At 51.6% G+C, this 12,586-nt stretch overlaps 1 protein-coding gene across 1 annotated transcript in view; it reads left to right on the forward strand.

The window, feature by feature from the left end:
- cux1a (cut-like homeobox 1a) overlaps positions 1-12,586 on the forward strand; it is a 111,573-nt gene that overhangs the window by 30,898 nt on the left and 68,089 nt on the right. Inside the window, 1 exon segment of the mRNA XM_062484918.1 lies at positions 2,487-2,597. Coding sequence (XP_062340902.1) covers positions 2,487-2,597 — 111 coding nt within the window.

The following is a 12,586-nucleotide window of genomic DNA, read 5'->3' on the forward strand; positions in this document are numbered from 1 at the left end:
TCCCTACAGTGTGGCAGTATGGTTGTACCTGGGTGTGTTTTTGGTCACAGGTGGGCTGTATCGTGTGTAGGCTTATCCCCTAGGTGACGTCTGGGTGTGTTTGTTTTGGTCTAACCGTTAGCCTGCCTGCCGCTGGTCTCTGCCAAAGCTCCCACAGCTGTGAAAACACATCCCCACAGCTCTAACAGTGCTTTATTAGCGCTAACTGAGCTAAAAGTACCTCAGACACCAAAGGCCTATGGACTTTGAATAGCCCAGGCCTATTCACTTTGCTGCTCTTAACATAGCCTACTAGCCTGATGTGTTAAGGGAATTGCCTAGCTGCCTTTCTATCTCTGTGGATGTGTGGAAGACTTGAGGGTGGGAAGGATCTGTGAATTCCTGTTGATAAAAACATAATTATCCACCCCCCTATTCCCCCGGACGGGCCTCACAAGGGGTCCCAGAGATGAATGAGCGCGGGGCGGGGCGGGGGGGGAGGGGAGGGGGGAGAGGAGAGGAAGGCTGGCGCTAATCAATTTGAAGTGATTAGCCAAATCGTTTGCATAATGGGCTTAACGGCAGCGTCTGCTAATCAGTCTCGAGAGCGTCAACTTGACAGGGGCTTTTGGGAGAACGGCGTCCCTCTTCACCCCTTCTCTGATGCCCCCCTCCCCCTCTCCCCCCTCCTTATTTTCCTCTCCATTCCTCTAGATAATCTTGGAGGGGGGAGCAAGTGGAATAGCGAAGAGCTAATGCCAAGCCAGCCATGCTAACGTGTTAGCTCCTGGCGCTAACCAGACTGACCCCATTAGCATGTCCGCTGGCCTCGCGGCGGCTCACGTGGAGAGGGTAGTGCGTGTAGCCTGTCAGTCATATGGACATCCCACTGCCAGCTGCCCGAACCAGCAGAGCAAACATGACCTGGGCGTATCGCTGAGCCGGGGTTGGTCAAGCCAGGCAGGCGCAGAGTGGCTTCGTCAGCCCTCCTGCTATCCGGTTAGCCCCCCTCCCCTTCCACCACCAGTGACTGGAGAAGGCGGGGCCTCAGAGGCACTTCACGACCACCGACGACGTTGCTCCAGTTTTAGAAAGACGAGCGTCGACGGCACCGCAGTGCTCTTGCTGAGGAGGGCCGAGAGATGGGGGGGGGGGGGGGGGGAACGGACAGACAGGGCAGATGAACCCAGAGAGAGGGAGAGAAGAAAGTGTGCTGTGTACGGTATACGGTATGCTCTGTGAGCTGTGCCCCTCTAGTCCTAGCAGGGCGTAGTGGTGGTGTGGAGTAAAGTGGGGCCGTAGTCTGGCTCGCTCTGTTCCAGCCTAATTAACTTGATTTGTTCCCTGCATCTGGCTCCCAGATGTCAGCCAGCCCAGTCTCTCTCTCTCTCTCGAGGGGCCGCCTCGCTTGTTCTTGTTCCTCTCTCTCTCTCTCTCTCTCTCTCTCTCTCTCTCTCTCTCTCTCTCTCTCTCTCTCTCTCTCTCTCTCTCTCTCTCTCTCTCTCTCTCTCTCTCTCTCTCTCTCTCTCTCTCTCCCCCCCCCCCTTCCACAACGATAAGAGCTGAGATGACAGAAAGTCTGGAAGACACACACACACGCACACACAGGCTGCCATAACCGACACACACAGCAGCCCACCAATCGGACATCCTGACATCTGTCACCCGCCTCAGTCACGTTCGACCTCTCGTTGTCGTTCGTGTCGTTGAAGGCGACTTAGTTGACGTGCTCCTATTGCCCTGTACCAAAAGTCCATACGGCAGTAAAGATATTGAATTGAATGTTGATCCTGTGCTTGCCAGGCCTTACATCTCCCTCCCGTCCCCCCTGTCACAACATTGCTCATGTGAGCAGCACACCACACCGATTTCTGGAAAAGCGTGAGAAAAAGCGCCTAATAGTATTTTTTTTTTTTTTTATGTATTTTTTTTTCTTCTGCCCAGCAATACGGTTTTATAAGCCGCGTAAATGCTGCCGGCATCCAAGTGGTTTTATGACTTTTTCCACACTTCTGTCTGCAGTTAGAGCCATAGGATGTGCTGTGAGACTGGAGGGGTGGGCGTGTGTTTGTGTGCCTCTGCGCTTGCGATATTTCCACAATTTTGCCTTTAAGGAGTTGCACGTGTGCGGACGGGCCGAACCGTTGTATGCAAAGCGTTGGGGTGGTGTGGCACCCCCCCCACCCGCCCACCCGGCCTGTCTGTAGCCATGGTGCCAGGGCTAGTGCCATGTCTAGGTCCTGTCAACATGGATGGAGAGCACAGGAGAATCGTTCCCCTCCCCCAGGCCGTCTCTCCCTCTCCCTCCCTCCTTCTCTCTCGGCCTCTGCGGGAGACCGAAGAGGAGAACCCAAAAAAAAAAAAAAAGCGAGGAAGAAGGACTGTCTTGTTTGCCTGCTGATGTAAATGGTGGTCACCCCCCACAGAGCCCCCTGTAATCATTCTGTCGTTTTTTTTCCCCTTGTCCCCTCCCCCCCCCCCATCCCCTCCTCCATTGGGTCCTGCAGAGAGAACTGGACGCCACCGCCACAGCCCTGGCCAACAGACAAGATGAGAGCGAGCAGTCCAGGAAAAAACTCATCGACCAGAGCCGCGAGTTCAAGAAAAACACACCAGAGGTGAGCATCCGCTGCTGCTCACGCAGTGTGTGTCTGTGTGTGTCTGTGTGTGTGTGTGTGTTCTTGCAATGGATATGCGGCGTCATGGCCAAGCCGCAATGTGTGTGTGTGTGCGTGTGTGCGCACCCCATCATCAATGGCTCTATTGTCGTCAGAAAGGGATGTTACCCGTTCTGATGTAAGGACGGTGTGGGTGTGTGTGTGTGTGTGTGTGTGTGTGTGTAGGAAGGGGAGGGGGAAATGCAATGTAGGGGGGAAATTGTGCCCAGTCAAGCGGAGGAGACAATGTCCTCCTATTGTTCCCAACCTCCCCTGTTAAACGGTCCCTACTGCAGTTGGTATACAGTATGTCATCACGGGCTTGTGTTTATTTACATTTTGGACTGTTTCATGCTTTTCATTGGTTGAGCCCCTGATTTGTTCCTCATCGCTGGGTGCCGCTTCCCATGCCATCCTGCCCGGCTACAGGCCCCCACTGGCACTGTTCATGAAATCACTTCAGTAAGAAGCCCTTTCAACATGTACTGCATGGTAGCCAGTAGCCACGTTTGACATCTCTACGACTCTCTAGTGATCCTCCGAGAACGACCAAGGTCCACCCCCTCACCTCCCGCCACGCGCGCACACGCACTGAACTATTACACGACGACAGCCCTCCTTTTAGGGAATATTCTTGTCGCATGGCTGGCCGAGGCTGCTCCGACCAGTTTCGACCGGCCTGGCTGTTTTTCTGTGAAGTCATGTCCTGAGTTAGGGAAAACTAGCCATGCGTGTGGGCCGGGTTTGAAGGAGTGAGCAGTTCTTTATTTACAGAAAACTTCAGGGTGGATCTCAATGAGTTACCAGGGAAGACAGATTGAGAAATGCATGATTTAAAAAAAAGATATCTAGCTTCAGTTAACCTCGTTGTTTCAATCTTTTGAATGCACCAATTCCAGGAAGATTGCTTCAGATTACCGAACCTCACCAACTGGTGGATCTTGTCAGGGGGTTCTGCTGAAATATGGATGTAGTAGTCGAGCTGGCGTCGCTTTATGCAGCTAGTAGGCCTGTGGGAAATGAGAGCATCCATAATTTATTCAGCAAGAATTAATGATCAATAAATACATTAGCATAACAGCACAGTTACCGTTGAATAACAAAAGAAACTGGATCAATGCCAATCTAACATTTACAGTCTCACTTTAATCTCTCTCTCTTTGGCACCCAACATACCGACTTCTCTATCCTGCCAAGTTAGCCTTCGGACATGAGTCCACCATTTTGGAATCCCAAACAACTTGTGTACCTGCATGACCATAGATCATCAACAAAAAGCAATAGTCAGGGTATATCACAAATAACGCTAAGTTAAGTTTCTTTCAGGTAAAGACAAGTTTTTTTCAACAATACCCTATTGTTTGAGATTAACTCATGGCCTGTCAAAGTAAATGGATATCGAGTTTCAGGCCGTTCTGAATAGTTGCCTTTTTGTATGACCACTACAGGCAGTCCCCTGTATGTCAATGTACTGTCTGTTGACATCTGAGAGTCGCCGGCACTGAGCGAGCTCTGTCTCTCCCACCTCCTTCCTCCATAATACCGTCTCACCAGTTGGTTTCCACAGGTTGCAGTGTTCTCATGCTCCTAGCATGCGTCGCGGGGATGACATAAGCCTTCTATTCAGGCACGAAAAACGGCCCCGTTTTAGTGGCCGCCAGTTCCTCGGGGGGGGGGGGGGGGTTTGTTTCCCCCCCTAGAAATCTTGTAAACACCAGGAATGCGTGACCGTCCAGCTGTGTGGAGTGGTGCGGTCATTGTGTCCGCCCGACCCGCCTCCCTCTGCCCTCCTCTCGCCGTCGCTGTCACATGACCCTTTTGTGTGGGCCCCGCCGTCGCCATAGCGCTGCTCTCCTCGAACAAAGCTCGGGTAGAGAGTGAAGAGGTGAGGGGCAGAAGGGGTGGGGGCTGGATATAAAGAAGGGAGGAGACGGAGAGCGTCAGGAGATGAGATGGAGAGCGATAATAATAGTGCAAGAGTGTACGAATAGTAATGGTACAAGCCAGTATTTAACTTGTTCCTGAACAACAAGCAACAGTAAAAACCACAGTTTGTGGTTTTACTTCTTTTTCTTTCTCTCCAACACACGCGCACACACACACACACATACTGTACCAGACGTGTCTGGTTGACTACCAGGTTATCTGAGTCAGTTCCAATTTGAGGCCAATTAGACCAGGTCACTGTCATTGTCATTGGTTAGGGCAAGTCTGCCCTTCTGTCTAGCCCCCCCAAACACACACAGAACACGCTCACGTGCGTGCACACACACACACACACAACAGCAGCAGCGCAGCGGTGGTATGTGCAGTGTCAGCAGAGCCCATGCCCATGCCTCATCCTGGGCCCTGATGACCTGCCGCGCTCTGGCAAACGCAGACAGCCCCACTGCTCTGCAGACACAGAGGTCAGGAGGGCTTGACATTGAGAGCCAAGAGGACAAAGATACAGGGAAGTGGGGAGAGAGGGAGGAAGAAGGGGGAGCGGAGAGGGGAAGTTCGATTGTCCATTCAGCTTATTTGATAACTCCAATGCCAAAAGGTCATTAAAACCTAAAAAGTCTTTTTTTGCTAACTTCTGTAAAAAACGATATATGAAGGTTATTGTCCTGTGGTACATACAAACCCATTAGTTATGTTTGACCCAGTACCCCAGAGAGCGTGGACGAGTGTGTGTGAAGACCAAATATTCCCTGCCTCTTTCCCTTCTCCGAGGCTCTTGAGAGCGGGCCAGACAGTTTCCAGGGTCGGTCGGTGGCTCTGTGCCAGGCCGGACGGCAGGTGGTTCCTCCAGCGAGGAGCAGTTGAGAGTGCCGTTGCTGCAGACATATCGAGGGGCACGCGGGGCCAGCGGCTTCCTCAGAAGTCGCCTTAGTCATGCAAGGAACACCACAAACCACTCGGCCCGCAAAGCAATGAGGGGCACGAAAGCAGGTTCGGAAGTCTAGCCTGTCGAAAGAATGACGAGCCAGCTCGCCGCGTTACGGCCTGAGACGCAGAGACGACACTGCCGTTGTTGAAGTGACTATAGCGACATAACGCAAGGAACGCCGCTTCTATCAGTTTCTCTTTTTATTGGGCCTCTCGGTGGCTGTGTAATGTGGACTGCTGCGGGGATCCCTTGATGAATAACGTTGTGAAGTTCAATAACCGATATATGGATACAGGGAGTGATATAGAAGCGACTCTGTGACATCTGAGGTTGAGTATGTTGAGTTTGACGTGAACAAGTGTGCTCTTTTCCAAGGGAGAGCTGTGTGTGATAATGCCAAGGTCGTTGTGTTGGGGCCTTCTTCCATTGGTCTGTTTTGATTGCTGCTAGCCTTCACTACTGCCCTTCCCGCCCCCCCCCCTCCCCCTTTTATTCTTTCAAACTTTTTTCCCTTCTCTCTTCCTTTTTCGTTTGAAAATTCCTGCCGAGTTACCACTCCCCAACGAGTGTTGATGAATAAATGGAAAATAAAAACCTGTTTTGTCTCCGGCTCACCAATAAATCAGGCTTCTTTTCCATTTAAACCGTCCAGAGCTGCAATTTATGTTTGAGCTTAATAACCCGTTACTAAATTAATCGTGCTGGGGTTTTGGCTTGGAGGCCATGTTCTCTGGGATTCTGTGAATTCAGTACGAGAGAGAGAGAGGGAGAGCGAGAGCGAGAAGAGAGAAAAAAAAAAAAAAAAGAGAAAAAAAAATGATCTGGTTGCCAGAATCGGGCCCAGAACCCAAGGTACAAAACATCAAGGGGTTCCGGCGGAGGGGTGGAAATTTCATCCCCTCTGTCGCTCGGAGCTGGAAAGCTACCTTAATTACTGCTCTGTTCAGAGGGGGTTCGAGGTTGCTAACTCACTGTACTGTTTCATCTCCCTCAGAGGGAGAGGCGGGGGCAGTCATCGCCTGGCCCCTCTCTTAAGTGCTGAGTGTCTCTTCTTCGGCAGGGTCTTGGAGGGCCCCTTGGTTTCACCTCTGCTCCATTTCGCCTCTGAACGCACACTCTGCCGGGGTCGAATTGACTTCCGCCAAGTAAAGCAGTTTTTTTTTTTTTTGGTGTGAAAAGTCAGAAGACGGTTTTGATTACAGCCGTTTTCAGTTAAAGCTTTGTCCCTGATAACGTCTAAGTGGTTTGAAATTGAGGTTGGATTCGGGAGTCGTCTGATGTATTAATCTCTGTAATTCACGAGTCCACAGTCCTCTCGGTCCTTCATTTAGCCGTGTATGTGGAATGATAACACGGAACAGGTAGTGTAAAGACAGAGTGGGGGTTTCCAGCACTGCTTGACCTCATGGCTGTACAGTGTTGCTATTTGTCTCTGTCTGATAAACACCCGATATGTTCAGCCCCGAACAGTAACTTCTTAAAGAGACATGTCCTTCCTTTGTGTTGAAAGTAACATTTTCTCCAATATTCACAGAATTTCTCTTCTTCCCCCCCCCTCCCATCAAGGTCGGTGTTGCTATCAAAACCTTGAATTCAGGGACGCGGGTCTTTGATAAAGATGGAAGGACTCGAAATTGAACCATTCCAGACAAATCTGCATGGAGGAGGTTCATGTGAATGTGACAGGGGGTTTTGACTCGGCCCTTTTCGGTTTGTCAGATGATATTTGGGTTTGATATTTGCCTCGCGACGTAAGAAGCCCTTTGGTCGGACATGGGGAGTATAACCATCCATCCTGTTCACGGTATGGGGAGGACTCGTAATTGCTGTTGTCAGGTTGACCTACTGGTTTCCATCAACCAGAGAGCGAAAGTTACCAAAGGAGAGAGAGAGAGAGAGAGAGAGAGGGGGCAGAACTGAGAGGAGTGGGCGACCTCTGTCAAGTGACTGTTTCTTCTAATGGTCGTCAGCTCTGGTTCTTTTTCTGAACCTGAAATGGGCTTTGAACGCCTGTTCCTTTTTCTATAGGGTTCCCTCTGTTTCGTTCGACCGACAGGATAGTGTATTTGTCCAGTCCGTATCCAAACGAATATGCTTTAAACACATCGCCGTGTAGCTTAAAATACATTTTGACGCAGGGCACGGTATCATTTTAGTCTCCACCCCTCCTGTCCCAGTATCTCAGTCGTAGGTCCAGCCGAACGCCCCTGCGCTTGACAAGCGACTAGCTGTTTGGAGCGCTAACGTGCGCCGCACTGCAATTATATCTCCTAGCTATCAAGCGTCCCACAGTGGTGCCCCGTGAATGTGCCCACGTATGCTACTGATCCTTATCCTTCCCTGGCCACAGCGGACCCGTGTTGAAACAGGCTTCCGAGTGTGATTCGCCTGTGTGTGGACAGTTGGGGCTGGGAGTGTGAAAGAGGCTTTAGTCTGATAAACTGCTCTGAAATGGCTGTTTGAGCCGCTTCCACAGTAAAACTATTTAAATAAAGCCATATTCACCCCCCCCCCCCCTCTTCAGCTCACATATTTCCACTTTGGTCATGTATTAGAAGCATTGATAGCGGCGGCCGATTTTTGTACTTTATTTCTATTTTTTTATCTTCTTTCCCAAACATATTTGTCAGTGCATTTCACCACATGTAAATACCTTAGCCGGCCTAAGTTGGCCTTTTGATAGGAACTCAATTCCAAGTATTTAATCACGACCAGAAGCCGTTTGCATATTAAAAGGGTGTTTACAGACCGTGCGAAAAAATACCATTCCTCCTACTCAACAACATCAATAAAATCAGCCAGTTGGACACTGCAAAACGCTACTTGAGCGTTCTCTGTGGATGGGAGCAACCAGACATTTCTGTTTTTAGAATGTTGTTTCTCTTTATCTGAAATCAGAGTAGGCCGAACATGAGATGGCTAGATCCAGTTCAAAGCACCCAGACTTGTGGTATTTCAAAAAAAGCTCAATATGCATAACCGATCAATAGAAGAAAATCAATCTTGGCAGCTAAGAGCAGAAATCGTGTTTGTCGGCTTCTCGTTTTTTTTGTTTCTTTTTCCTTTTTTTCTTTTCGTTCTGTGCTCACTTGATGTGGTCCTCAGAAGGCTTTCGGCAGCCATTTTGGGCCCTCTGCTCAGCAGTAGCTCACCCCCTCCACCCACCCAGCCTTCCATCACCCTGCGACTGGGAGCCTGTGCGGCCCCCGTCTGCCTGCCTGAGAAATGTGCTGTTGCAGTGCCGGGGGATTTCAGAGGCCTGCCAGGCCCTATCAGAGGGAGCAGCAAAGTGAGCGTTCCTGACAAAGTGAATATAGTAATTAGGGCTGATCCGTTGGCACGGCGCCCAACCCCGGCTGACTGGCGTCTCGCACAGTTAATTATAGCCCTCCTGTTTAACACGACGTGGGGATATTTACCAGCCAGACGAGCCGGGGAACGAGAGGAAAGCGACCGAACCGCGAGCCCGTCGACGCCTCCCTCCCCTTCACTCCGCCTTCGAAAAACCTCCACTATTGATTTCAGAGGCGGGCTCGGTAATCCAGGCTGACTGTGGAATTTGGTGGGAGGATGGGGGGGGGGGGGTGTCGGAGTGACGTGGTCTTGTCTCCCACACAGCGCAGGGGGGGGGGGTGGTGGGATACGGTGAGGGAATGTCCCCCTACGACGGGACCCAGGCAGACCCACACAGGGACTGCAGTGTTGGAGCCTTCACATACTCACACACACACGCAGACACACACACACACTCACTGCACACACACTCACTCACTCTCACACACACACTTTCTCAGACACACACACACACAAAGAAGCACAGTCAAGAATGAACTTATTAAGTTAGCGCTATGCGATTAGCATTTTCCGCCACATTCACGCTGTAAGTTAAGCCATGGTAAAGTGAATGGGGGCGAGTGAGTCCGTCAGAACAGTAACGGAACAGTATGTATATGTGTTAGAGTATGATCAGTGAGTCTGCGGACGTGTGTGTGTGTGCGAGGGCCGTGTGTGTGTGTCTGCAATGGCCGTGTGTGTGTGTGCGAGGGACGCAAAGCCGTGGCGTCAGTGAGGTACACCCACACACAAGAGAGTGACCTCTCAACCTGACCCCCACCCTCCATCATTTCCCCTCTTGTCTGAAGCCGAGGGGGCCTCATCTCCACCCCCCCCCCCCCTGCCCCTCTTCCTCCCTCCCCTCAAACGTCAGGGCTGTAAATCTGAATTCCTGCTCTCCCGTAAGACCCCAAAAGGAATGGAAATGGCCCAGATAATATAGCTAATCCCTATGGAACTTTCCCACGAAGGACCCTCCCACAGCTCCCCAGCCAAACCCCCAACCCCACAATCACATTTAATATATCATTAATTATTACAATTACCTCGAGCAATGCTCTTACAAGCGTACAGTGTTCTTAAATGTTCCGCGTTTTTTTTTCTTCCCAATATGTCACGACACATTGAAAGATTACGAGGCAATGATCTAATCGGGTTTGAATGATTCTGTTGTGCAGATGAATATACGGCCTTTCCCATAGACCAGAGTGTGGGGGAGATAGGTGCTCTTAGCCGAGAATGAGCTTCTAACCCTTTGGCCTTGGAGGTGTGAAGCTTTAAGCCTGGGGGGAGTCAGTTTCAGGTCAGGCAATAGTATATCCCTATAGATAATATCTCTCCCTGTCACGGAGCGGCCATTTTGGGGCTTAATGCGCCAAGCTTGCCTCCATACCTGATGGCGCCTGGATGACTGGGCCAAAAAATTCAAACGCGACACACGCTCGCACTGCGGATACAACGACGACAAAAAAAAGTCCCAACCATTTCCTTTTGAGCATTCTCCCCTTCCTCCCCTCCCCATCATTCTATCTTTTTTAAGCTCACTTGTTTAATGCACTGGTACATTGCATATCTGCCTCAAGGATTTGGTCCATCTGGTCAGCTAATGCTACGCTTGATGGAAGAGTGGAACTGACAGGAGTTGAGCGCATGCCATCCCCTCTTCCACTCGGAGCCCTGTGATTAGCTAGCTGCTTTTCCAGCGGCACTCTGGGAAATAAAGAGGCGCTTTTTGGAGGGCTGGAGGGGGCCGGTGGAGGGGGCCGCTGGATGGGGCATCGTCGGGGGGCACGCCAGCCTGGGTGCTGCCCAAGCCAGGACGTGGTACTCTGGGAGACACACAGGATACCAGGGCAGACATGGCCGCCCTGCAACAGAATGGGGGCTAATTTAAGGCTCGGCTCCACCAGAGGGTCGTTTTAGGCCTCTGTTTCCTGTCGGGGAGTCAGGAACTGTGGGGCCGTTAATCCCAAATGGAAGAAACCATTGTCGCACAATAAGGGTGTTTTTTCTTCCCTCCCCACACACACACACACATGCTATTAGGACCAGAGTTGTGGATGGTAGCTTTACGTACCGAAGAGCACCACCCACTCAACGTTGAAAACACATGGGGTTTTTTGGGGGGGGGGGGGGGATAGCGGTGACCCAGAGCTGGCCCGGGGTGGTAAATGAAAAAAAAAAAACAGACGTGATAGAACTCGGTAGAAGCGAGGGAACATTAGTGCAGCCCAGAGTGGCGGTAGATGGTACATCTTAGCTGGCCTCTCCGTGCTGGACAGGGTGGCCAGGGAGCACTGAATCCAAATGAGGAGGAAGGGGGCCCCAAGTATAGACTCCAGATCAAGCGATTAGAGAAGCGGGAATTGGATATGCTCTCGCTAGGCTCTGTGTAACCCCCGCCCCCCTCCCCCACCCCCCCCCTCCCCCACTCCCCCCCCTCCCTCCTCTTGCTTTCCGTGTCTGTGTGTGTGTGTGTGTGTGTGTAAAGGGGGGCATGATTGCTGTGCACAAGGCCATTAGACAGACAAGGAGTGGGGAATAGAGCTCTCCCTCTGGAATTCAGTCCCCCCCTCCCCCCCTCTCTCTCTCCCTCCCCTCCCCTCGCACCTCCCTGCATCCCAGCATGCCTAGGGGCTCGCGGGCCCATCCGTCTTCCTGTGTCTGCACTGATGACAGCAGATCTGTCAACCCCCCCCCCCTTCACCCCCCCCGTCCCACCACCATACCCCTAACCCCCCGAACCCGGTTCTCCCTTAAACCAGCTCCCCTATCAATCCCCCACCCCCATTTCAGTGTTCATAGTCGCTCTGGTCAAGATAAGGCCCGCTGACAAATGCCCGCGCACACACACATTCTGTGAAAACGATCCCTATCCATTTTTTGGTTGTTAATGGAAGTGTTGGTGTAGCCGTCTGCAGAGGAGCACGTCAGGGAACTGTAGTTTTCATCTTGTTCCTGCGCTGTTCTAATTCTTCATTTGTTCCATTCTCATCCTGTCTGATTGAGTGCGGAGGCCTAAAGCTGTTATTTGCAGATTGTCAGGAAAAGTATTCAGGCAACTTCGCACCCGGCACACAAAGCGTGCGGCCGAATATGTAGGTGTTAGGATTGAAGCACGAATTCCAAAACCCAGAGGGAACGGTGTGCCTTTGTGAGAAATGTTCCGCCAAGCCTGCCTGTCTGTCTGAAAGTGCCATTTTATGTTAATCCCGGGCTGTAATTTGACTTTTTTTTAATGACTAGTTTTGGTGGCTTTGTTTTTGTGTACGTCTCCGAGTCTGTCTGCTGGTGTGTGTGTGTGTGTGTGCGTGTCTCTGTATCCCCACCGAGCAAGTGTGTCTCTTGTGTCTGGCGTGCGTGCGTGTTTACGTGTACATGTACTTTTGCGGTCACATCCTCTATCCTTTTTTTCCCCCCTCGTCTCCTCCTCCTCCTCGGTGTCGCTCGACGTCTCCCTCGCTGGGTGGTCGAGAGGCGGGAGCCATGGGCTTGCCCGGGCATCGGGTTTCAAGGCGGGAGGGAGGGGAGGCTGGCTTCTGTCACTCAGGGCTTTCGTCGGGGTCGTGTGTGTCGTCCCCCAACCCCCCCCCGCCCCTCTCCCCCCCTTCCGACACACACACAGGCTCCTGACACACACTCCTGACACACACGCACAGCGCGTCACCACTGGCGCGGCCCTCCTCCGGCGAAGGCTCTATTTACACAGGCTCCTCTTACAGCCAGTCAACAGTCCGCTTGCCTT

This window comes from Osmerus eperlanus, chromosome 19 (genome assembly GCF_963692335.1).
Source record: "Osmerus eperlanus chromosome 19, fOsmEpe2.1, whole genome shotgun sequence".
Lineage (NCBI taxonomy): Eukaryota > Metazoa > Chordata > Actinopteri > Osmeriformes > Osmeridae > Osmerus > Osmerus eperlanus.